General features: G+C 46.3%; 1 protein-coding gene across 5 annotated transcripts in view; it reads left to right on the top strand.

Moving 5' to 3' along the window:
• Positions 1-26691, top strand: part of ATG7 (autophagy related 7) — a 617483-nt gene that overhangs the window by 87268 nt on the left and 503524 nt on the right. For all 5 annotated transcript variants that reach the window (XM_063940758.1, XM_063940756.1, XM_063940759.1 and 2 more), the window contains exons 6-7: positions 14019-14132; positions 14703-14849. In XM_063940758.1, coding sequence (XP_063796828.1) covers positions 14019-14132; positions 14703-14849 — 261 coding nt within the window. The remainder of the gene's footprint in view (positions 1-14018; positions 14133-14702; positions 14850-26691) is intronic.

A 26691-nucleotide genomic window follows, 5' to 3' on the forward strand; every position in this document is an offset into this window, starting at 1 on the left:
GGAAAATGTAGTCCTCTAGATTCTCATAAACATAAACCAGTCGGAAGTCGTAAACAGGAAGTTCAATCCCGGGGCTGTTGGGAAATGTAGTCCTCTGATGATTCATAAGTTCCGGCCGGCCGGAAGTCGTCATGCCCAGACGTTCCTCCTGTATATTAGTGGTTCCGAATATGGGGTTTCGGGAGACGTAGTTTTAGAGAAAATATTCATCCCCGGAGATTACACTCTATTTAGGTGAAGCCCCCCAATGCATAATAAAAAATAGAAATCATTAAAAGTCCGCCTAGATACAAAAAAGAATTAGAAGTGCTTAGACTGGTGATACAGAACATCTATAAACCTAAAAGATAACAAGCATTACTGAAACAGAAATAAACATATTTAAACACAAAAATAAAGATATATAATTATAATCACAATTTTTTCAGCTTATTTTAAATAAATACAATAAAATCATTTACATAAACCACGTTAATTCGAAGTCGCTGTTTAGACATGAAGGGTTCAAGGTGTTATAATTGAAGATATAATTCATCTCGGTTTTTGCTAAGGTAATTGCTGTATTATTTAAAATGGGTGGATACAGAATGTGCCTCCAATCCTTTTTTAATATTTCCAACATGTTCCCCTAGCCTAATTTTAAGGGGTCGTGATGTTCGTCCTATATACTGTACGTTAAATTACATTTGCAATTAATAGCATAGACTACATTATTCATATCACAAGTATTATTCTCAAGGGATTTTAAATGGAAACATAATTGCAGCATTTCGGATGCTACTGGTTTTTATGGCCTTAGACATATAGGGGTATATGCAATTACCGGCGAATCGCGGCAATTTTTCGCCCGTTTTTTAATTCGACACAATTCGACCGTCGAATTCCAGCAAGTGGGTACCGGAATTCAACATATTCAATAAAAAACGGATTCGACAGTCCCGCTGTCGAAAAACGGCCGATTTGACGGATTTTGATCCGATTTTTAAAAAACGGGGAAAAACGGGAAAAAACCCGAAAAAAATTTGCGTGGGGTCCCCCCTTCAAAGCATAACCAGCCTCGGGCTCTTCGATCCGGTCCTGGTTCTAAAAATCCGGGGGAAAAACTGACAGGGGATCCCCCGTATTTTAAAAACCAGCACCGGGCTCTGCGCCTGGTGCTGGTGCAAAAAATACGGGGGACAAAAAGAGTAGGGGTCCCCCGTATTTTTTACACCAGCATCGGGCTCCACTAGCTGGACAGATAATGCCACAGCCGGGGGTCACTTTTATACAGCGCCCTGCGGCCGTGGCATTAAATATCCAACTAGTCACCCCCATCCAAGGGCTGCGGATGGGGGGCTGATAGCCTTGAGAAAAATGAAAGAATATTGTTTTTTTCCAGTAGTACTACAAGTCCCAGCAAGCCTCCCCCGCAAGCTGGTACTTGGAGAACCACAAGTACCAGCATGCGGGTGGAAAAATGGGCCCGCTGGTACCTGTAGTTCTACTGGGGAAAAATACCCAAATAAAAACAGGTCACGCACACCGTGAGAGTAAAATTTTATTTCACACATGTCGACACACACATACTTACCTATGTTCACACGCCAACCTTTGTCCACTCCGGATCTTTTAAAATAATCCTCGTACTTGGCAAAACAACAAAACGAACACCCGGACCCTTTCCCCGAATGCAGAGACCCCCCCGTGACTGCTGTCACAGAAAGGTCCCTTCAGCCAATCAGCGAGCGCAACGTCGTGGCACTCTGCTGATTGGCTATGCGCGTCTGAGCTGTCAGACAGCGCATCGCAAAGCCTCTCCATTATATTCAATGGTGGGAACTTTGCGGTCAGCGGTGAGGTCACCCGCGGTCAGCGGCTGACCGCGGGTAACCCCACCGCTGACCGCAAAGTTCCCACCATTGAAACTAATGGAGGGAGCTGTGCTATGCGCTGTCTGCCAGCAGACGCGCATATAGCCAATCAGGAGAGTGCCACGAAGTAGCGCTTCCTAATTGGCTTAAGAGACCTTTCTGTGACAGCAGTCACGGGGGGGTCTCTGCATTCGTGGAAAGGGGTCCCATGTGTAAACATGGGACCCCTTTCAGTCCGTTTGGTCCGGGTGTTCGTTTTGTTGTTTTGCCAAGTACGAGGATTATTTTAAAAGATCCGGACACTGGATTGAGGTGAGTAGAATTTTATTCACAGGTACACCGTGGATTCTACTTGGACAAGTGGACAGAGGTCGGCGTGTGAACATAGGTAAGTATGTGTGTCGACATGTGTGAAATAAAGTTTTACTCTCACGGTGTGCGTGACCTGTTTTTATTAGGGTATTTTTTTTCCAGTAGAACTACAGGTACCAGCGGGCCCATTTTTCCACCCGCATGCTGGTACTTGTGGTTCTCCAAGTACCAGCTTGCGGGGGAGGCTTGCTGGGACTTGTAGTACTACTGGAAAAAACAATATTCTTTCATTTTTCTCAAGGCTATCAGCCCCCCATCCGCAGCCCTTGGATGGGGGGTGACAGCCTCGGGCTTCACCCCTGGCCCTTGGGTGGCTGGGGGGGGGGACCCTTTGATTGAAGAGGTCCCCACTCCCCCAGGGTACCCCGGCCAGGGGTGACTAGTTGGATATTTAATGCCACGGCCGCAGGGCACTGTATAAAAGTGACCCCCGGCTGTGGCATTATCTGTCCAGCTAGTGGAGCCCGATGCTGGTGTAAAAAATACGGGGGACCCCTACTCTTTTTGTCCCCTGTATTTTTTGCACCAGGCGCAGAGCCCAGTGCTGGTTTTAAAAACACGGGGGATCCCCTGTCGGTTTTTCCCCCGGATTTTTAGAACTAGGACCGGCTCGAAGAGCCCGAGGCTGGTTATGCTTTGGAGGGGGGACCCCACGCAATTTTTTTTCGGGTTTTTACCATTCCATTTAAAAAAATAATAATAATAATATTTTTAAAAATATATAAATATTACTTGTGCCTCCAAAATAGACAGACCAAGTACCTAATCCCTTCTAATATAAATAGATATGCTATTACCAATAAAAAAACCACCAAAAAAAACATGTTTTTAAAAATTTTTATTAGATTCCGCCACCAAAGTGTGGCGGATTGAAAATGACGAATTTACTGTCTAAAAGCACTGTTGTCGAATTTCCAAACTTCAATTGAATATACTTTTGTCGAATTGCCGCATTTGTACCATTGCAGAAATGTCGAATTTGACAAATGTCGAATTTCAAAAAGTCGAATTTTGAAAGTCCGTTTTTTTGGCGAAAAGTACTGAATTGCATTGTCGAATTTTTTTTTTTTTTTTGCGAAAATGTCCTGTTATTCGACATTTTCGTGAATTCGACCGCAATTGCATATACCCCATAAAGGGAAATAAGCTCAATAAAAATACAGCAATTACCTTAGCAAAAACCGAGATGAATTATTTCTTCAATTATAACACCTTGAACCCTTAAGGTCTAAACAACGACTTTGAATTAAAGTGGTTTATGTAAATGATTTTATTGTATTTATTTGAAATAAACTGAAAAAATTGTGATCATAATTATATATCTTCATTTTTGTGTTTTAAATATGTTTATTTCTGTTTCAGTAATGCTTGTTATCTTTTAGGTTTATATATGTTCTGTATCGCTAGTCTAAGCACTTATAATTCTTTTTTGTATCTAGGCGGACTTTTAATGATTTCTATTTTTTATTATGCATTGCGGGACTTCACCTAAATAGAGTGTAATCTCCGGGGATGAATATTTTCTCTAAAACTACGTCTCCCAGAAACCCCATAATCGGAACCACTAATATACAGGAGGAACGTCAGGCATGACGACTTCCGGCCGGACGGAACTTATGAATCACTAGAGGACTACATTTCCCAACAGCCCCGGGATTGAACTTCCCGTTTACGACTTCCGACTGGTTTATGGTTAATTTTTTTAGTAACCTATTCTGATGTCACTTCCTGCTGTTTTCTGATTGGCTGTAGGCACTTTAAATATCAAGCTACAAGCACACTCCATTATGTCTTAATAAAGGCCCATTTAAGGGCTGAAACGTGTTGACAGCGTGAGTGTGAGTACTAGCTGCTATTTTTATGGAAGATTTCTCTGACGTCCTAGTGGATGCTGGGAACTCCGTAAGGACCATGGGGAATAGCGGCTCCGCAGGAGACTGGGCACATCTAAAGAAAGCTTTAGGACTATCTGGTGTGCACTGGCTCCTCCCCCTATGACCCTCCTCCAAGCCTCAGTTAGATTTTTGTGCCCGACCGAGCAGGGTGCAATCTAGGAGGCTCTCCTGAGCTTCTTAGAAAAAGTTAGTTTTAGGTTTTTTATTTTCAGTGAGACCTGCTGGCAACAGGCTCACTGCATCGAGGGACTAAGGGGAGAAGAAGCGAACCTGCCTGCTTGCAGCCAGCTTGGGCTTCTTAGGCTACTGGACACCATTAGCTCCAGAGGGACCGAACACAGGCCCAGCCTCTGAGTCCGGTCCCAGAGCCGCGCCGCTGGCCCCCTTACAGAACCAGAAGCAAGAAGAGGTCCGGAAAATCGGCGGCAGAAGACATCAGTCTTCACCAAGGTAGCGCACAGCACTGCAGCTGTGCGCCATTGCTCCTCATGCACACCACACACTCCGGTCACTGAGGGTGCAGGGCGCTGGGGGGGGGGGCGCCCTGAGCAGCAATATAAACACCTTGGCTGGCAAAAATACATCACATATAACCCCCAGGGCTATATGGATGTATATTAACCCCTGCCAGATTCCATAAAAATGCGGGAGAAAAGTCAGCAAAAAAGGGGCGGAGCTATCTCCTTCAGCACACTGGCGCCATTTTTCCCTCACAGCTCCGTTGGAGGGAAGCTCCCTGGCTCTCCCCTGCAGTTAATACACTACAGAAAGGGTTAAAAAGAGAGGGGGGTGGGCACAATTTAGGCGCAGTATACAATATATATGCAGCTATAAGGGAAAACACTTTTTTATAGGTGCTATCCCTGTGATATATAGCGCCCTGGTGTGTGCTGGCATACTCTCCCTCTGTCTCCCCAAAGGGCTTTGTGGGGTCCTGTCCTCTATCAGAGCATTCCCTGTGTGTGTGCTGTGTGTCGGTACGGCTGTGTCGACATGTATGTGGAGGATAATGAGGTGGAGGCGGAGCGAATGCCTGTAAATATGTTGTCACCCCCTGCGGGGTCGACACCGGTGTGGTTGAACTTATGGAAGGATTACGTGAAAGTGTCAACTCCTTACATAAAAGGTCGACGACACGGAACAGCCGGCTACTCAGCTTGTGCCTGTTCCAGCGTCTCAAATGTCATGGGGGGCTCTAAAATCGCCCGCTACCTCAGATAACAGACACAGATGTCGACACGGATACTGACTCCAGTGTCGACATCGATGAGACTGGTGTACCCTCCAAATAGGTCCACCCGTTACAGGATTGAGACAATGAAAAATGTATTACACATTTATGATTATACCCCAGGTACCACATAATTGGGTATTGTGTTTGGTGAGAGAAAACTATTAGTAGTTTTTCCTGCATCTGAGAAATTAAATAAGGTGTGTGAGGAAGAGTGGTCTTCCCCCGGTAAGAAATTGATAATTTCTACAACTGTTATTGGCAGCGTACCCTTTCCCGCCAGAGGATAGGTCACGCGGGGAAACACCCCATAGGGTAGATACAGCGCTTACACGCTTATCAGAAAAGGTGGCACTACCGTCTCCGGGTACGGCCGCCCTGAAGGAACCTGCTGATAGAAAGCAGGAGGTTACCCTATAAGATATGGTCACACACTAGGGCATTATATTGCGACCAGCCGTTGCTTCGGCATGGATGTGCAGTGCTCCCGCTGCATGGTCAGATTCCCTGTCGGAAAATAACTATGGATAGGGACAATATTTTGCTGAAAATAGAGCATATAAATGACGTGGTCTTATACATGCGTGATGCACAGAGGGATATTTGCCGGCTGGCATCAAAAATAAGCGCTAGGTCCATTGCCGCCAGACGGGGGTTATGGACTTGGCAATGGTCAGGCGATGCCGACTCGAATCGGCACATGGAAGTTGCCCTATAAGGGGGTAAAACTGTTTGGGGATAGTTTTTCAGACCTCGTTTCCACAGCTACTGCTGGGAAATTAATTTTTTTGCCACAGGCTACCCCACAACAAAAGAAAGCACCGTATCATCAAGTACAGTCCTTTCGGCCCCAGAAAAGCAAGAGGGCTAGAGGCTCATCCTTTCTGCCGAGAGGCAAAGGTAGAGGAAAAAGCTGCAACACACAGCTAGTTCCCAAGAGCAGAAGTCCTCCCTGCGTCCGGTAGGTCCACAGCATGGTGCTGGGGCTGCTCAGGCGGACCCGGGTACGGTGGGGGCCCGTCTCAGATATTTCAGCGGACAGTGGGCTCTCTCACATGGATCCCTGGGTCCTTCAAGTAGTATCTCAGGGTTACAGGCTGGAGTTCGAGACGTTCTTCCCCCCGCCGTTTCCTAAAATCTGCCTTACCGGCACCTCCCTCTGCCAGGGAGACGGTGTTGGTGGATATTCAACACTATAATCACAACAAGTGATTGTCAAGGTGCCCCTCCTTCAGCAAGGAAGGGGTTACTATTCCACAGTGGTTGTGGTACCGCAACGGTTCGGTGAGACCCATCTTGAAATTAAAATACTTGAACTTTTATATCAGAAGATTCAAGTTCAAGATGGAATCGCTCAGGGCGGTTATTACGAGCCTGGACGAGGGGGATTACAGGGTCTCCCTGGACATCAAGGATGCGTACCTGCATGTCCCCATTTACCCCCCTCACCAGGAGTACCTCAGATATGTGGTACAGGACTGTCACTATCAGTTCCAGACGCGGCCGTTGGAGTTGTCCACGGCACCGAAGGTCTTTACCTAGGTAATGGCCGAAGTGATGATACTCCTTCGCAAGAAGGAAGTTTTTATTATCCCGTACTTGGACGATCTCCTGATAAAGGCGAGGTCCAAAGAACAGTTGGTAGTGGGGGTAGCACTCTCTCGGGAAGTGCTACAACAGCACGACTGGATTCTCAATATTCCAAAGTCACAGCTGGTCCCGACGACACGTCTTCTGTTCCTGGGAATGTTTCTGAACGCAGACCAGAAAAGAGTGTTTCTTCCAGTGGAAAAAGCCGAGGAGTTGTCATCTCTAGTCAGAGACATCCTAAAACCAGGACAGGTGTCGGTACATCAATGCACACGAGTCCTGGGAAAAATGGTAGCTTCGTACGAAGCATAATTCCATTCGGAAGACTCCACGCAAGGACGTTCCAGTGGGACCTGTGGGACTAATGGTCCGGGTCCCATGTACAGATACAACAGCGGATAACCCTGTCAGCAAGAAACAGGGTGTCGCTGCTGTGGTGGCTGCAGAGGGCTCATCTACTAGTGGGCCGCAGATTCGGAATACAGGACTGGGTCCTGGTGACCACGGATGCCAGCCTTCGGGGCTGGGGTGCAGTCACACAGGGAAGAAATTTCCAAGGAGATTTCGCTTCACATAAATATTCTGCAGCTAAGGGCCATTTACAATGCCCTAAGCCAAGCAAGGCCCCTGCTTCAGAACCAGCCGGTACTGATCCAATCAGACGACATCACGGCGGTCGCCCATGTAAACAGACAGGGCGGCACAAGAAGCAGGATGGCGATGGCAGAAGCCACAAGGATTCTCCGATGGGCGACCTACACCCAGGAGAATGGGGACTTCATCCAGAAGTTTTCCAAATGCGTGTAAACCGTTGGGAATGACCACGGGTGGACATGATGGCGTCCCGCCTCAACAAGAAGTTGAAAAGATATTGCGCCAGGTCAAGGGACCCTCAGGCGATCGCTGGGGACGCTCTAGTGACACCGTGGGTGTACCAGTCGGTTTATGTGTCTCCTCCTCTACCTCTCATACCCAAGGTACTGAGAATAATAAGAAGGCGAGGAGTGAAAACCATACTCGGGGTTCCGGATTGGCCATGAAGAGCTTGGTACCCGGAACTTCAAGAGATGCTGGCAGAGGACCCTTGGCCTCTGCCGCTCAGACAAGACCTGCTGCAGCAGGGACCCTGTCTGTTCCAAGACTTACCGCGGCTGCGTTTGACGGCATGGCGGTAGAACACCGGATCCTAAAGGAAAAGGGTATTCCGAAGGAAGTCATCCCTACCCTGATCATAGCCAGGAATGATGTCACCGCAAGACATTATCGCCGCGTTTGGCGAAAATTTGTTGCTTGGTGGGAGGCCATGAAGGCCCCGACGGAGGAATTTCAACTATGTCGATTCCTGCACTTCCTGCAAGCAGGGGTGACGTTTGGGCCTCAAATTGGGGTCCATCAAGGTCCAGATTTCGGCTCTGTCGATTTTCTTCCAGAAAGAACTGGCTTCACTGCCTGAAGTTCAGACTTTGGTTAAAGGAGTACTACATATTCAGCCTCCTTTTGTGCCTCCTGTGGCACTTTTTGGATCTCAACGTGGTGTTGGATTTCCTAAAGTCGCATTGGTTGAGCCACTTAAAACCATGGAGCTAAAGTATCTCGCGTGGAAAGTGGTCATGCTGTTGGCCTTGGCCAGGCGTGTGTCAGAATTGGCGGCTTTGTCATGTAAAAGGCCTTATCTGATTTTCTGTATGGATAGGGCAGAGTTGAGGAATCGTCCTCAGTTTCTCCCGAAGGTGGTCTCAGGTTTTCACTTGAACCAACCTATTGTGGTGCCTGCGGCTACTGGGGACTTGGAGGATTCCAAGTTGCTGGACGTAGTCAGGGCCCTGAAAATTTTATTTTTCCAGGACAGCTGGAGTCAGGAAAACTGACTCGCTGTTTATCCTGATGGCACCCAACAAGCTGGGTGCTCCTGCTTCAAAGCAGTCTATTGCGCGCTGGATTTGTTTCACTATTCAGCTGGCGCATTCTGCGGTAGGATTACCGCAGCCTAAATCAATAAAAGCCCATTCCACAAGGACGGTGGGCTCATCTTGGGCGGCTGCCCGAGGGGTCTCGGCTTTACAACTTTGCCGAGCAGCTACTTGGTCAGGGGCAAACACGTTTGCAAAATTCTACGAATTTGATACCCTGGCTGAGGAGGACCTGGAGTTTTCTCATTCGGTGCTGCAGAGTCATCCGCACTCTCCCGCCCGTTTGGGAGCTTTGGTATAATCCCCATGGTCCTTACGGAGTTCCCAGCATCCACTAGGACGTCAGAGAAAATAAGAATTTACTTACCGATAATTCTATTTCTCGTAGTCCGTAGTGGATGCTAGGCGCCCATCCCAAGTGCGGATTGTCTGCAATACTTGTACATAGTTATTGTTAACTAATCGGGTTCTTGTTGTGAGCCATCTGTTCAGAGGCTCCTCTGTTTATCATACTGTTAACTGGGTTCAGATCACAAGTTGTACGGTGTGATTGGTGTGGCTGGTATGAGTCTTACCCGGGATTCAAAATCCTTCCTTATTGTGTACGCTCGTCCGGGCACAGTATCCTAACTGAGGCTTGGAGGAGGGTCATAGGGGGAGGAGCCAGTGCACACCAGATAGTCCTAAAGCTTTCTTTAGATGTGCGCAGTCTCCTGCGGAGCCGCTATTCCCCATGGTCCTTACGGAGTTCCCAGCATCCACTACGGACTACGAGAAATTGAATTATCGGTAAGTAAATTCTTATTTTTTTTACCTACTTTTTGTATTTTGCATTTTTCTTTTTCTTAGCGGATTTTAGAATCCTCTGCCGTTTTTTACTCTTTTTTTCTTTTTTCACATGTGATTTTGTCCGTTGTTGTCGGTTTGTGGTTCTGTATGTACTTTTAATAAATTTGTGCACCCCCTTTTTTGGAGTTAAAAATGATTTTTTGGGGGGGTCTAAGTTCTTTCCAAATTATTGTGAAAAGTGCATCACCAGGAATCGAATATAAAGATACCGCTATAGGAGTCATACAACATCCTGAATTGTGAGTTGGGGTACGCTGTATTGGATGATCACTCCTCCCCTAAAAAAAGATACCTTGATGTGTTTGCCATCGATCTCTCGAGTGTGAGTTTTGGGGTACGCTCCAGTCTATCTTTTCTAAAACACCACGGGGCGCACTTTACAGCTAGATAAAGACCTCTGATCACCATGCTGGGTGCAGTTCAAGTGGGAGAAGTCACTGTGTCGTAAAAAGAAACCTTGATGTGCATGTGATTATCTGACCTAAAGTGTGAGTGGGGTACGCTCTAGAATCACTTATAGACTATTGAAGTCACTATTATCCATGTATCTGTAAAGAAAAAAACCTACTACACAAGGGTTGTTTTTTAATTTTATGTATTTGTATGCTGGAGATTCTACATCAGGTATTCTGAACTGAAGAAAAGACCCAGCCAAAGGAACTCTTCACTCTGCCAAAAGGGATGTAATGGTGATATCTTATGTATGATATATAGTCTATTAGCGCTTGTGGTGTAATACAGTATTCAACTGAAGACTCCATACTTTAGTCCATCTATCTACAGTCTCTAAATCTGTGCACATTTGTATTGCCCCTTCTGGTTTATTGCCTGTCGCAAAACTATAATTTGTAACATATATGAAATGAGGAGGAGCTCCCTTATATACTGTACCATCACAGGTGGTGTTTTAGCTACCTGTCTCTACAGTACCTAATCAAGAAGGTAGGTAGCTAGCTTATTGGGACTAATAGGATAGCCCCTGGTGGGATAATTAGCCATGGTAATTAACCGCGACTAATTGGATACCCCCCTTAGTTTCAAAGCGTAAAATGTGGCAGAAAGAAGGATGAATTTTGTACAGCTCTGCAAGGCGGTGAGGCAGAGCCTTTCCTGTCATACTACTAAGAGAGTTTTGACTATAAAGTATATGAAAAATACAAAGAATATGTTAGAAATATCATCTTTGTATTAGTCTAATCATTTTTAGGGCGGTATTCAATTCTTATCACCCCCTTTCACACCCGTTCTATTTCTCCTGACTGGCATGGTATAATCATTTCAGCTCGCTACGCCCGGGGTAGCGAGGGCACCCAACCCTTTACTCAGCTAAACCTGATTACTACGGGTGCGATATGCGCGATAATGAGGGTCACTTTAGAAAGGAGATTGGGCGTGATATATCATTTGAATACCGCCCTTATAGTCAAAACTCTGGAGTAAAAAGTCTATGGCAGGTGAGGCAGTGCCTCCCCCTATCTTTCCGCACATCTCTGATCAAAACTCACCAAATGTCCAGAAGTATATAGTGCTGCACCTGTGTATAATGCCCACATGTACCCTTTGGCTCATATAGTGTGTGTAAATCTGGCTCTGGTACTGATTAGCCAGTGCCTCCTGAGCCATTTACCTCTCCGCACGTCCCTGCTGCAAGGGTATATATGCGCCGGTTTTATACCTGGAGAAAACAGGAGGTGATGCACCAGTTTTATACCTGCAGAGAGTAGAAGGGTATGTACTAGGTTGACAATAGGCTAAACAGTAGCGAATGTACATAAAGGGATGGTATCGGTATCCCGGCAGTCAGAATGCCGACAGCAGCATCCCGACACTCAGGATCCCAATGCTAATCCCAATCCTCCCCCCCCGACCCCACGACCCCAACCCTTCAACCCGAAGCCTGACCCTAACACACTCTTTCCCCCCCCGAGCAGTGAAGGGATTACAGTGGCCAATAAAGTGTTATAATACATATGTCCATGATCAGCAGATACAGAAATCTCAGAACTGTGAGCTAAAATTAACAAGATTTCCCTACTTGCCTATCCACAATGTTTCAACCCTCTGGGTTCCGTTTGAACTTCAAGAGCTAATTGGATTGCCTCCAGAGAGTGTTACAATTTCTGAATGTAACAAAATGGTTAAACTGGGCAAATGTGAGAACTACATAGAGTTTAAACAATAAGTTTTACATTGTTGCATGATATTCAAAAAGCAAACAATTATTTCTATACATTATTGTAGACATCACAATGAAAATATTACAAACCAATAGTCAAAACCCATTCTGTGCCTTACTACTAATATTTCCCATTCTCCATTGCACTTCTATTTCAGTTGCTTCCTGCAAGAGCTGAGCAATCCACGCTATAAACCAATCACAACAATGGGATGCAACCCTTGACTGTTCAAATACTGTACTAATCACAAACTCGGGACACACACAAATGTATTAAGGGGCTAATTCAGTAAGGATCGTAAAAAGTACAAATTAGCAAAAACTGCAACCAATCGCAAAATTGCGAAAGTACACACAAACGGAAATTCTGCAACACTAATTTAATGTTACAAAAAAAGGTGGACTTGTCAAATTTGCAAATTTTGCAATTAGATGTAAAAATCCGAATTTTTTTGCGAAAAAACTTACACTTGGTCAAATTTTTGCGGAAAGGTTTCTGATGTCACAATTTAACATCAGCCACACATAACATTGAGCCAACCATGCCTACTGACAGGATGCGTCGAACAACAAGGCAAGCTACTTCCGCTGGTGAATCCACAAACGCAGGTGGAAAAAGGAAAAAAAAAATTTGTTTTTTTTTTATGTTGAAAGTTTACATACATGACATATTAATGTTTCTTTGTTATTATTAACATTCCTAATGTTTAATGTGAAAATATAAAAAAAAAAAAGTGGTGCATAATTGAAATGTCCACAAAATCACAATTTATTGTGGTGATGTTATTGAACATATGTTTCTTTGTCAAGGGGGAAAAAAACAAAAACCTTACACATGTATGTGGGTTTGATTTTTGAAGATAATAATTGTTTGTTGCTTTAAGTCATAAAAAAAACTCGGCTTTTAAACAAAAAGCCATTAACCAAACAAAAAAATAAAAAAAACTTGCTTATAAATGTTATTGTACATGTTTGTAGGAAAACAAGTGTGTTCTTGAAAAACCTGCATTGTTATTAATTTAAAGAATTATTAGGTTACTACTAACATATATTTAATACATGTGTTAAATAGTTTAAACTTTAAAGCTAACATGTTAAGTTTCAATGCAGCTGAATAATCTGAATTGTGGTCAGCAGTGTGAGCTGCTTCAGCTAGGTGTAATGAAGCAATGGTTGCAGTATACATCGAACAGTCTACAACTGAGGTCAGCTTGTGCAGATTTTAAGGTAGACCTGTAGTCACTCAGAAAGTGCACACCATAAATGTGCGTTCAGTTGCAAAAAATGCGTATGCTCTGCCTATCTAAAATCTGCATATGCCCACAACACGCCCCTGCTCGTAGTTTTTGCGAGTCCAGCCCTTTAGTACGCCCGCTACACGCCTAGTTTTCGTAGTGCATACGCAGTTTTTGCTGTTTCTCAGAAGTTGTATTTTTTTGTCTCAGAAATTTTCTTTTTTGTCTCAGATTTTATGTATTTTCGCAATTTTTGCGATTTTTGTAGTTTTGCGTTCCTTGTTGATTTAGCCCCTAAGTCAGCAGCTTCCAGAAACAAAATGCACTTAGCTAGCTTAATCAAACTATGTATAATGATTTAAGTAGGTGCCAAATATTAGGGTTAGGAACAGTGTATTACAAGACTAATGAAATGCACTTTATATGAGCCAGCGTCATGTTTTTATTTAAACTACCATCTTCTGATCTCTGCATATATTTGCATACCATCCAACACGACCCATTCCAGAAGCGACAAAATGCTGGCAGTTGCAGAGGTGGGGCTGCAGCACAGTCCAAAATTCAAATCTTGGAGCCTGTAACTGCCACTGGCAAGGAAGCCGAGGAACAGAGCATTTTGTCCCTCCTGGAATGGGCCATGTTGGAGGGTATGTATTTGTTTAGTGCCACAGGTCTAATGGATTGCCTTGGGTTTCTGAATATTTGTACTTTTGTTAGTAACTAATGTCCATAGTTTTCTGGAATTATAAGATTGCTGCCATTAAACAAGGCGATAAAACGGATTTGTGATTTATTTGAAAAAAATACAAAACCACTTAAGTCTTGGGCCATGTTAAAATGCAATAACAATACAGTATTTTAAGATTTTTATTCCTATTTATTAATACTTGGACTACTTGTATTGTAGGATTTAAAGAAGTATTGGTTCTATTACTGGTTTTGCTTCCCCGCGTTGAGCCTTAATGGGATAGAATTGATAAAGCAGCCTGTATCCATTGGTGAAAAGTTCTCCGAATCCCAGGTAATAATTACACTTTTGGTTTAGTATTGTAAAGCTTTCATCATTCGCTTTTTATAGAAAATCAGCCAATAATTCCAGATTTGAAAAATGACAGGAGCTGACTGGCTGGTGTGTTATCACCTTGCACTTATCACTGTTTTATCACTTCTTTATACCTTCTCCATGATTAATACTGTACATCTGCCCCAATGTTCCAAAAACATGTTTGGTGGGAAGGGTGTGTAAATAGATTAGTGTTCTTACTTATGCTTTCTGATACATTCCTTTCTAACCGATTCCTCCTGAAATTTTGGTTGGGGTCTGGTGGGATCACCATCTCGTAGGCAGGAGAACGGTGTCTGATCGGTGGCAAACAAAATTAGTCTGACCTTGTTTCCTCTTCTTTCCACATGACAATGTGGGAGAGGAGCTACAGTAATACAAATTTCCCAATGGGCGCAGTTCCTTCTGGCAGCCCAGTCTACTGTAATTTGATATGTTAAACTGTAATATGGTTTTACATGAAGTTTTCTGCTTTTATATTTTATCTGTAAATTAAAATAAAGACTGTTAATTTTGATATACCCTTAGGTGCTAAATTTTCAGAGAGCCTATGATGATCTTTGCCAAAATGAAGGTGCCTCCCCACAACCGTACTTCTTAATCCGGTACACAGAAAATGATTTTGCTATGTCTCCGCTGCGGAAATTCCACCAACTCTATAAAGACGGGGACAAGGTAAATAATTAACAGTGCTGATCTATCTTAATTTGCAAAGCATATCAACGCGTATTATCAACTTTATTGAAAGGGGACTCCACTAATGGGCATAAATTCTTCTAAGCCGTGCCTCTCCCTAGAATTGTGGAAGTTCCTTTTAATCCTTGTGGCCTTGGAGCCACTTTGTGTGTGAATATGATGCCCGTTTTAGAGCGAACTGTGGGCAAATCGTATCTAGTATGGGCAGAAAATCATTGCTGATCCCAATCAATATTTAACTAGGATCTCTCACATGCCTGTCAGCACAGATGCTAAATGTGATCGGATAATGGGCCTAATTCATATTTGTAAGTAAAGCAAAAAAGCAAGCAACTGGGCAAAACCTTGTTGCACTGCAAGTGGGGCAGATGTAACGTGCCGAGAGAGTTAGATTTGGGTGGGGTGTGTTCAAACTGAAATCTGAATTGCAGTGTAAAAATAAAGCTTATGCAGCAGTGCATGCAATGATGCAGGACGCATTCTGCATATGCGCAGAATGGGTCCTGCACATGTGGAGTCCACTCCCGTAGCTGTGCGCAAATCATCATGGCCGTAAGGGGTGCTGGATGTCCTTGGGGGCTGGTACCAGCCATACTCATCCGCTACTGCGCAGCCCTTGTCCTGCTACGGCTCATGGCTCCCTCACTGTGTGGGGAGAGATATTATATCTTACCCCACAGTGCCGTGGGATCCGTTCTGCCGCTCGGAGCGTCTCTAGCAGTCCTAGTGGACTGGAAGTGGTGGTCCCACCCACCCATCCAGAGGGGCAGCACAGCGGCTCCCTGTTGTGGGACAGCAACTACGAATTAGGCCCCTTGTGTGCCTTTGTTACCCGACTGTCTAATGATGTCCTGTCTTGTCCAGCAATTGAGCTCAGTCTACAAATAGCATAATCTTTCACATTTCATCACGCACGGTATGTGTGGGTGGATGTGGCTGAAGATGATGGACAGGGGGAGGGTGTGATTTACAAGTACAGTATATTTTGGCAGGTTTGCTGAGGGCTTTAAACCAGTGATTTGTTAATGGTAATAATACCCCCTGATAGTGTGGTATTTCCAAAATGTTTGGACATCTTGAAAAGCATTACATAGAAATGCTACATATAGTAGATTTGTAATGTATCTATGACCGTGGTATCTGTGACATTCTCCCACCTTCCGGCTACATGAATGGAGGCATGACTTTTGCTGTTCTGTAACAATATACTTTATTTATTTATTTATTAACAGTTTCTTATATAGCGCAGCAAATTCCGTTGCGCTTTACAATTTGAAATAACAATAACAAAATGGGTGATAACAAACAGTCATAGAGGTAGGAAGGCCCTGCTCGCAAGCTTACAATCTATAGATATACTTGCTCAGTTATTTGAGGAGAAATGCATTTCATAGTTACTATCTCTGACTAGAGCAAAAAAACGTCTTGTCCACAATAGGACAGGCAGTATTTATACTGCTGCATATCAATGGAAATGCTTCCAGCCATTTATATAGGAGTTCAGTTAAAAGCTTCATGAGCTTCCATCTGGGAATTATGTTTGGCCTAATCTACATGCGTTGCTTGTCTTTTCTCCATGTACCTCTCCTCCTGGTTTATAAATACATATAATTTGTTTCCAGAAAATCATAATAATGAATTTGCAGCTCAGATATTTACCATTCAATGAAACTAAGGGTGTGTACACACGGTGAGATAAATCTGTGAGATTTTGACTATATAGTCAAAATCTTATGAAAAGTTAGTGCACATCTCATGGTGCTAGGCAGCTTGCGATACAGATTCGATCCCGATGTGCGCTCCCGTGGGGTCTGTATCGTAAGGCTAGATAGACTGTGCAGGCAAGTCAATCTTGACTATCTAGTGTACAATCTAGTACAAAGTATAGTCAAAATTGGCACTTAGTCAAAATCGTACATAGACAAAATCTCAAGCACAGATAGTCAAAATCTGTACTATCTGTGCTATCTGGCCTCTGGGGGAGTTCAAGGGAAATCGCATAGTCAAAATCAAACATAGCAGGGATCTCACAGTGTGTACACACCCTTAGGGTGTGTACACACGGTAAGGGTGTGTACACACGGTGAGATATTTTCTTTCGATTTTGACTATATAGTCAAAATCGCAAGAAAAGTTAGTGCAGATCGCAAGGTGAAAGTCACCTTGCGATCCCGATGCGCGGTCCCGCCAGGTCGGCATCGCAAGAAAAGATAGACTGTGCAGGCAAGTCAATCCTTGCTAGATCGGTGTACTATCTAGTTCATCTCACATGTCAATGACATCTCACATAAGCCAAAATCTCACATAAGCCAAAATCGTAAGCACACATAGTCCATATCCTCAAGAAAAGTTAGTCAAAATCTGTGCTATCTGGGCTCTGGGGAGTTCAAGGGAAATCGCAAGTAAAAATCGGGCATAGCAAGGATCTCACCGTGTGTACACACCCTAAGATCCTTGCTATGCCCAATTTTTACTTGCGATTTCCCTTGAACTCCCCGGAGCCCAGATAGCACAGATTTTGACTAACTTTTCTTGAGATATGGACTATGTGTGCTTACGATTTTGGCTTATGTGAGATGTCATTGACGTGAGATGAACTAGATAATACACCGATCTAGCAAGGATTGACTTGCCTGCACAGCCTATCTTTTCTTGCGATGCCGACCTGGCGGGACCGCGCATCGGGATCGAATCGGGATCGCAAGGTGACTTTCACCTTGCGATCTGCACTAACTTTTCTTTCGATTTTGACTATATAGTCAAAATTGAAAGAAAATATCTTAAAGTGTGTACAGTGGACGGCCGACGCGGAATCCAGAAGAAGTGTGGAGTTGCTACCCTATACAGGTCAGGCTCTCTTCGGGGAAGCCCTGGATGCGTGTATTTCCACCGCTACAGCGGGTAAGTCTCCGTTACTTCCCTCAGCAGCACCTGCACCGAAGAAATCATTCTCCTCAGCTGCACTGCAGTCCTTTCGGCCTAACAAGCCTAGAAAGGCCAGGACTTCCAATACCTTCTTTAGGGGAGGTAGGGTTAAGTCCAAGAAACCTGCCGCTGCAGGTTCCCAGGAACAAAAGCCTGCGTCAGGTACCTCAAAGTCCTCCGCATGACGGTGGACTGCACGCCCGGTGGTGAGGCCAGTGGGAGCGAGACTCAGACATTTCAGTCAGGTCTGGGTATCGTCCGGCCTGGATCCCTGGGTAATAGATATCGTGTCCCAGGGATACAGGCTGGAAGTCTCCCTCCGCACCGCTTTTTCAAGTCAGGCTTACCAACTCGGTTGAAGGACAGCACAGTTCTTCAGGACGCTGTCCAAAAGCTGATGGAGGCACAGGTCATTGTGCCAGTGCCACCTCACATGCTGACCAAAGGTTACTATTCAAACCTTTTCGTGGTACCGAAACCGGATGGTTCGGTCAGGCCCATTCTGAACCTAAAATCATTGAACCCCTTTCTAAAGGAGTTCAAGTTCAAGATGGAGTCTCTCAGGGCAGTGATATCAGGTCTGGAAGAGGGGGAATTCTTAGTGTCACTGGACATCAAGGATGCGTACCTTCACATTCCGATCTGGCTGACGCATCAGTCTTATCTCTGTTTCGCATTGCTGGACTGTCATTTTCAGTTCCAGGCCCTGCCATTTGGACTCTCCACAGCACCAACGGTATTTACCAAGGTGATGATGTTACTGCTCCGCAAACGGGGTGTGAACATCATTCCATATCTGGATGATCTCGTGATAAAGGCGTCGTCCAGGGAGCAGCTACTGCAGTCCATTGTTCTCACAACTCGACTGCTCCAGAGTCACGGTTGGGTTCTGAACCTTCCAAAGTCACATTTGGAATCGACCCAGAGGTTGTCTTTTCTGGGAGCGATCCTGGATACGGAAGTGCAACGGGTGTTTCTTCCTCAGGAAAAGGCGTTGGTGATACAAGCTATGGTCCGGGATGTCCTGAAGCCACCCCGGGTGTCAGTTCATCAATGCATCCGCCTATTGGGAAAGATGGTGGCCTCTTACGAGGCTCTCCAGTATGGGAGGTTCCATGCTCGGACCTTCCCAACCACTTGTCCAGGAGATCCAGTTGGATCTACCTCCACATGCACCAGCAAATTCGTCCGTCACCAAAGGCAAGGATTTCACTCCTCTGGTGGCTTCAGCTGCCTCACCTCCTGGAAGGCCGCCGGTTCGGATTCAGGACTGGGTCCTGCTAACAACAGATGCAAGCCTCAGGGGCTGGGGAGCGGTCACTCAGGGAGTAACCTACCAGGGAAGGTGGTCAAGCCTGGAAGCCGGCCTGCCCATCAACATTCTGGAACTAAGAGCCGTATAAAACGGTCTTCTTCAGGCGGCACCTCTTCTAAGAAATCGGGCCATTCAAGTACAGTCGAACAACGTAACAGCACTGGCTTACATAAACTGACAGGGCGGAACGAAGAGCAGAGCGGCGATGTCAGAGGTGACAAGCATACTCCTCTGGACAGAAAAGCACGCCTTGGCACTGTCGGCCATCTTCATTCCGGGAGTAGACAACTGGGAAGCAGACTTCCTCAGCAGACACAATCTCCATCCAGGAGAGTGGGGATTCCATCCGGAGGTGTTCAAGGACATAACGGATCTTTTGGGCTTACCCCAAATAGACATGATGGCCTCTCATCTCAACAAGAAGCTTCGGCGTCATTGTTCCAGGTCGAGGGACCCACAGACAGTGGCAGTGGACGCCCTGGTGCCTCCGTGGGTGTTCCAGTCAGTGTACGTGTTTCCTCCACTTCCACTAATCCCAAGAATCCTAATGCTCGTAAGGAGAACAAGGGTTCAAGCGATCCTCATTGCCCCAGACTGGCCAAGAAGGGCTTGGTACGCGGACCTTCTGAATCTACTGCAAGGAGATCCGAGGCCTCTTCCTCTTTGGGAGGACCTGCTACAGCAAGGGCCGTTCGCCTATCAAAACTTATACCGCTACGTTTGACGGCATGGAAGTTGAGCGCCTGATTCTGGCTAGGAAGGGCATTCTGAAGACGGTTATTCCTACCCTCATACAGGCTAGGAAAGGGGTAACGTCTAAACATTACCATCGGATTTGGAAAAAATATGTCTCTTGGTGTGAGTCCATGAGCTTTCCTGTGGAGGAGTTTCAACGGGGACGTTTCCTCCTCTTCCTGTAAGCAGGAGTGGATATGGGCCTGAGATTGGGGTCTGTGAAGGTCCAGATTTCGGCCCTATCCATTTTCTTTCAGAAACAATTGGCTGCCCTCCCTGAGGTTCAGACCTTTGTGAAGGGTGTTATGCATATCCAACCTCCCTTTGTGCCGCCTACGGCGCCTTGGGACCTTAACGTGGTGTTGCAGTTCCTCCAGTCGGATTGGTTTGAGCCTCTACAGGAGGTGGAGCTCAAATTTCTCACATGGAAGGCGGTCACTTTGTTGGCCTTAGCTTCTGCTAGGCGGTTGTCCGAACTGGGGGCTTTATCCTGTAAAAGCCCTTACTTGATCTTCCACGAAGATAGAGCTGAGCTCCGGACACGCCAGCAGTTTCTTCTGAAGGTTGTGTCGGCATTTCATATCAACCTATTGTGGTGCCAGTGGCTACTGACTCCTCTATTACATCAAAGTCCTTGGATGTCGTAAGGGCTCTGAAAATATATGTGAAGAGAAAGTCGGACTCTGTTTGTCCTATATGATCCCAAGAAGATTGGGTGTCCTGCTTCTAAGCAGACGATATCTCGCTGGATCAGGTTCACTATCCAGCATGCTTATTCTTCGGCAGGATTGCCGTGTCCAAAATCTGTCAAGCCCACTCTAGTCGTAAGGTGGGCTCTTCCTGGGCGGCTACCCGGGGTGTCTCGGCATTACATCTTTGCCGACCGGCAACTTGGTCTGGGTCGAACACGTTTGCAAAGTTTTACAAGTTTTACAAGTTTCGATACTTTGACTGAACTTCAGATCATCAGAGGCCAATCAGTTCTGCAGTAGCCTCCGCGCTCTCTCTCCCGTTCTGGGAGCTTTGGTACATCCCCATGGTACTAATGTAGACCCCAGCATCCTCTAGGACGTAAGAGAAAAATAATTTTGGTTACCTACCGGTAAATCCTTTTCTCGTAGTCCATAGAGGATGATGGGCGCCCGCCCAGCGCTTAGTTTTCCTGCAAATGTTATTTGGTTCAGTTCAACTTCGTTTTAGTTGAGTACTGCATTGTTACTTGGTAAGTAATGTTTCAGCTGTTGCTGAGTAGTTCAAGCTAGTTGTCTTGACGTGCCTTGTATGTGTGAGCTGGTATGAATCTCACCACTATCTGTGTTAAGTCCTTGTGTAGAAGTATGTCGTCTCCTCTGCCACAGTTTGTAGACTGAGTCTGGTAGGAGGGGCATAGAGGAAGGAGCCAGCCCACACTCTAAAACTCTTTAAAATGCCAATGGCTCCTGGTGGACTCGTCTATACCCCCATGGTATTAATGTGGACCCCAGCATCCTCTACGGACTATGAGAAAAGGATTTACCGGTAGGTAACCAAAATCCTATTTCTCTAACGTCCTAAGTGGATGCTGGGGACTCCGTAAGGGCCATGGGGAATAGCGGCTCCGCAGGAGACTGGGCACAAAAGTAAAGCTTTAGAACTACCTGGTGTGCACTGGCTCCTCCCCCTATGACCCTCCTCCAAGCCTCAGTTAGATTTTTGTGCCCGAACGAGAAGGGTGCACACTAGGTGGCTCTCCTGAGCTGCTTAGTGAAAAGTTTAGTTTTAGGTTTTTTATTTTCAGTGAGACCTGCTGGCAACAGGCTCACTGCATCGAGGGACTAAGGGGAGAAGAAGCGAACTCACCTGCGTGCAGAGTGGATTGGGCTTCTTAGGCTACTGGACATTAGCTCCAGAGGGACGATCACAGGCCCAGCCATGGATGGGTCCCAGAGCCGCGCCGCCGGCCCCCTTACAGAGCCAGAAGACAGAAGAGGTCCGGAAAATCGGCGGCAGAAGACGTCCTGTCTTCAACAAGGTAGCGCACAGCACTGCAGCTGTGCGCCATTGCTCTCAGCACACTTCACACTCCGGTCACTGAGGGTGCAGGGCGCTGGGGGGGGGCGCCCTGAGACGCAATAAAAACACCTTGGATGGCAAAAAAATGCATCACATATAGCTCCTGGGCTATATGGATGCATTTAACCCCTGCCAGAATACATAGAAAAACGGGAGATAGGCTCCGCCCCCTTATCGGCGGCCTTATCTCCTCAGCACACTGGCGCCATTTTCCCTCACAGCTCCGTTGGAGGGAAGCTCCCTGGCTCTCCCCTGCAGTCACTACACTACAGAAAGGGTTAAAAAAGAGAGGGGGGCACTAATTACGCGCAGTATTAAAGATACAGCAGCTATAAGGGGAAAAACACTTATATAAGGTTATCCCTGTATATATATAGCGCTCTGGTGTGTGCTGGCTAACTCTCCCTCTGTCTCCCCAAAGGGCTAGTGGGGTCCTGTCCTCTATCAGAGCATTCCCTGTGTGTGTGCTGTATGTCGGTACGTTTGTGTCGACATGTATGAGGAGAAAAATGATGTGGAGACGGAGCAGATTGCCTGTAATAGTGATGTCACCCCCTAGGGGGTCGACACCTGAGTGGATGAACTGTTGGAAGGAATTACGTGACAGTGTCAGCTCTGTATAAAAGACAGTGGTTGACATGAGACAGCCGGCTACTCAGCTTGTGCCTGTCCAGACGTCTCATAGGCCGTCAGGGGCTCTAAAGCGCCCGTTACCTCAGATGGCAGATATAGACGCCGACACGGATACTGACTCCAGTGTCGACGGTGAAGAGACAAATGTGACTTCCAGTAGGGCCACACGTTACATGATTGAGGCAATGAAAAATGTTTTACACATTTCTGATAATACGAGTACCACCAAAAAGGGGTATTATGTTCAGTGAGGAAAAACTACCTGTAGTTTTCCTGAATCTGAGAAATTAAATGAGGTGTGTGATGATGCGTGGGTTTCCCCCGATAACAACTGATAATTTCTAAAATGTTATTGGCATTATATCCTTTCCCGCCAGAGGTTAGGGTGCGTTGGGAAACACCCCCTAGGGTGGAAAAAGCGCTCACACGCTTGTAAGGGCTCTACCCTCTCCTGAGATGGCCGCCCTTAAGGATCCTGCTGATAGAAAGCAGGAGGGTATCCTAAAATGTATTTACACACATACTGGTGTTATACTGCGACCAGCAATCGCCTCAGCCTGGATGTGCAGTGCTGGGTTGGCGTGGTCGGATTCCCTGACTGAAAATATTGATACCCTAGATAGGGACAGTATATTTTTGCCTATAGAGCATTTAAAAGATGCATTTCTATATATGCGTGATGCACAGCGGAATATTTGCCGACTGGCATCAAGTCTAAGTGCGTTGTCCATTTCTACCAGTAGAGGGTTATGGACACGACAGTGGTCAGGTGATGCGGATTTCAAACGGCATTTGGAAGTATTGCCTTATTAAGGGGAGGAGTTATTTGGGGTCGGTCTTTCAGACCTGGTGGCCACGGCAACAGCTGGGAAATCCACGTTTGTACCCCAGGTCGCCTCTCAACATGAGAAGACGCCGTATTATCAGGCGCAGTCTTTTCGTGGACAAGCGGGCAAAAGGTTCCTCATTTCTGCCCCGTGACAGAGGGAGAGGAAAAAGGCTGCAGAAATCAGCCAGTTCCCAGGAACAGAAACCCTCTCCCGCCTCTGCCAAGCCCTCAGTATGACGCTGGGGCTTTACAAGCAGAATCAGGCACGGTGGGGGGCCCGTCTCAATGAATTTCAGCGCGCAGTGGGCTCACTCGCAAGTAGACCCCTGGATCCTTCAGGTGATATCTCAGGGGTACAAATTGGAATTCGAGACGTCTCCCCCTCGCCGTTTCCTAAAGTCGGCTTTACCGATGTCTCCTTCTGACAGGGAGACAGTTTTGGAAGCCATTCACAAGCTGTATTCCCAGCAGGTGATAATCAAGGTACCCCTCCTGCAACAGGGAACGGGGTATTATTCCACACTGTTGTGGTACCGAAGCCGGACGGCTCGGTGAGACCGATTCTAAATCTAAAATCTTTGAACACTTACATACAGAGGTTCAAATTCAAGATAGAGTCACTCAGAGCAGTGATTGCGAACCTGGAAGAAGGGGACTACATGATGTCTCGGGACATCAAGGATGCTTACCTTCATGTCCAAATTTACCCTTCTCACCAAGGGTACCTCAGGTTTATGGTACAGAACTGTCACTATCGGTTCAGACGCTGCCGTATGGATGGTCCACGGCACCCCGGGTCTTTACCAAGGTAATGGCCGAAATGATGATATTCCTTCGAAGGAAGGGAATTTTAGTTATCCCTTACTTGGACGATTCCCTGATAAGGGTAAGATCCAGGGAACAGTTGGAGGTCGGTGTAGCACTATCTCAGGTAGTGTTGCGGCAGCACGATTGGATTCTCAATATTCCAAAATCGCAGCTGGTTCCGACGACTCGTCTTCTGTTCCTAGGGATGATCCTGGACACAGTCCAGAAAAAGGTGTTTCTCCCGGAGGAGAAAGCCAGGGAGTTATCCGAGCTAGTCAGGAACCTCCTAAAACCGAGCCAAGTCTCAGTGCATCAATGCACAAGGGTTCTGGGTAAAATGGTGGCTTCCTACGAAGCAATCCCATTCGGCAGATTCCACGCAAGAACTTTCCAGTGGGACCTGCTGGACAAATGGTCCTGGTCGCATCTTCAGATGCATCAGCGGATAACCCTGTCACCAAGAACAAGGGTGTCCCTCCTGTGGTGGTTGCAGAGTGCTCATCTTCTAGAGGGCCGCAGATTCGGCATTCAGGACTGGGTCCTGGTGACCACGGATGCCAGCCTGCGAGGCTGGGGAGCAGTCACACAGGGAAGGAATTTCCAGGGCTTATGGTCAAGCCTGGAGACATCACTTCACATAAATATCCTGAAGCTAAGGGCCATTTACAATGCTCTAAGCTTAGCAAGATCTCTGCTTCAAGGTCAGCCAGTGTTGATCCAGTCGGACAACATCACGGCAGTCACCCACGTAAACAGACAGGGTGGCACAAGAAGCAGGAGGGCAATGGCAGAAGCTGCAAGGATTCTTCGCTGGGCGGAAAATCATGTGATAGCACTGTCAGCAATTCCGGGAGTGGATAACTGGGAAGCAGACTTCCTCAGCAGACACGACCTCCACCCGGGAGAGTGGGGACTTCACCCAGAAGTCTTCCACATGATTATAAACAGTTGGGAAAAACTCGACAGGTATTGCGCCAGGTCAAGGGACCCTCAGGCAATAGCTGTAGACGCTCTGGTAACACCGTGGGTGTACCAGTCAGTGTATGTGTTCCCTCATCTGCCTCTCATACCCAAGGTACTGAGATTGATAAGATGGAGAGGAGTAAGCACTATATTCGTGGCTCCGGATTGGCCAAGAAGGACTTGGTAACCGGAACTTCAAGAGATGCTCACGGAGGATCCGTGGCCTCTACCTCTAAGAAGGGACCTGCTCCAGCAAGGACCCTGTCTGTTCCAAGACTTACCGCGACTGCGTTTGACGGCATGGCGGTTGAACGCCGGATCCTGAAGGAAAAAAGGCATTCCGGATGAAGTCATCCCTATCCTGATCAAAGCCAGGAAGGATGTAACCGCAAAACATTATCACCGCATTTGGCGAAAATATGTTGCGTGGTGCGAGGCCAGTAAGGCCCGACGGAGGAAATTCAACTGGGTCGATTCCTACATTTCCTGCAAACAGGAGTGTCTATGGGCCTGAAATTGGGGTCCATTAAGGTTCAAATTTCGGCCCTGTCAAATTTTCTTCCAAAAAAAAAACTAGCTTCAGTCCCTGAAGTTCAGACGTTGTAAAAGGGGTACTGCATATACAGCCTCCTTTTGTGCCTCCAGTGGCACCTTGGGATCTCAATGTAGTTTTTGGGTTCCAAAAAGTCACATTGGTTTGAACCACTTAAATCTGTGGAGTTAAAATATCTCACATGGAAAGTGGTCACGCTGTTGGCCCTGGCCTGGGCCAGGCGCGTGTCAGAATTGGCGGCTTTATCCTGTAAAAGCCCTTATCTGATTTTCCATTCGGACAGGGCGGAATTGAGGACTCGTCCTCAGTTTCCCCTAAGGTGGTTTCAGCGTTTCACCTGAACCAACCTATTGTGGTGCCTGCGGCAACTAGGGACTTGGAGGACTCCAAGTTACTAGACGTTGTCAGGGCCCTGAAAATATATGTTTCCAGGACGGCTGGAGTCAGAAAATCTGACTCACTGTTTATCCTGTATGCACCCAACAAGCTGAGTGCTCCTGCTTCTAAGCAGACTATTGCTCGTTGGATTTGTAGTACAATTCAGCTTGCACATTCTGTGGCAGGCCTGCCACAGCCAAAAATCTGTAAATGCCCACTCCACAAGGAAGATGGGCTCATCTTGGGCGGCTGTCCGAGGGGTCTCGGCTTTACAACTTTGCCGAGCAGCTACTTGGTCAGGAGCAAATACGTTTGTAAAATTCTACAAAATTGATACCCTGGCTGAGGAGGACCTGGAGTTCTCTCATTTGGTGCTGCAGAGTCATCCGCACTCTCCCGCCCGTTTGGGAGCTTTGGTATAATCCCCATGGTCCTTACGGAGTCCCCAGCATCCACTTAGGACGTTAGAGAAAATAAGAATTTACTTACCGATGATTCTATTTCTCGTAGTCCGTAGTGGATGCTGGGCGCCCATCCCAAGTGCGGATTGTCTGCAATACTGGTACATAGTTATTGTTACCAAAAAATCGGGTTATTGCTGTAGTGAGCCATCTTTTCTAGAGGCTCCTCT

The sequence above is a fragment of the Pseudophryne corroboree genome, chromosome 9 (genome assembly GCF_028390025.1).
Source record: "Pseudophryne corroboree isolate aPseCor3 chromosome 9, aPseCor3.hap2, whole genome shotgun sequence".
Taxonomy (NCBI): Eukaryota; Metazoa; Chordata; class Amphibia; order Anura; family Myobatrachidae; genus Pseudophryne; species Pseudophryne corroboree.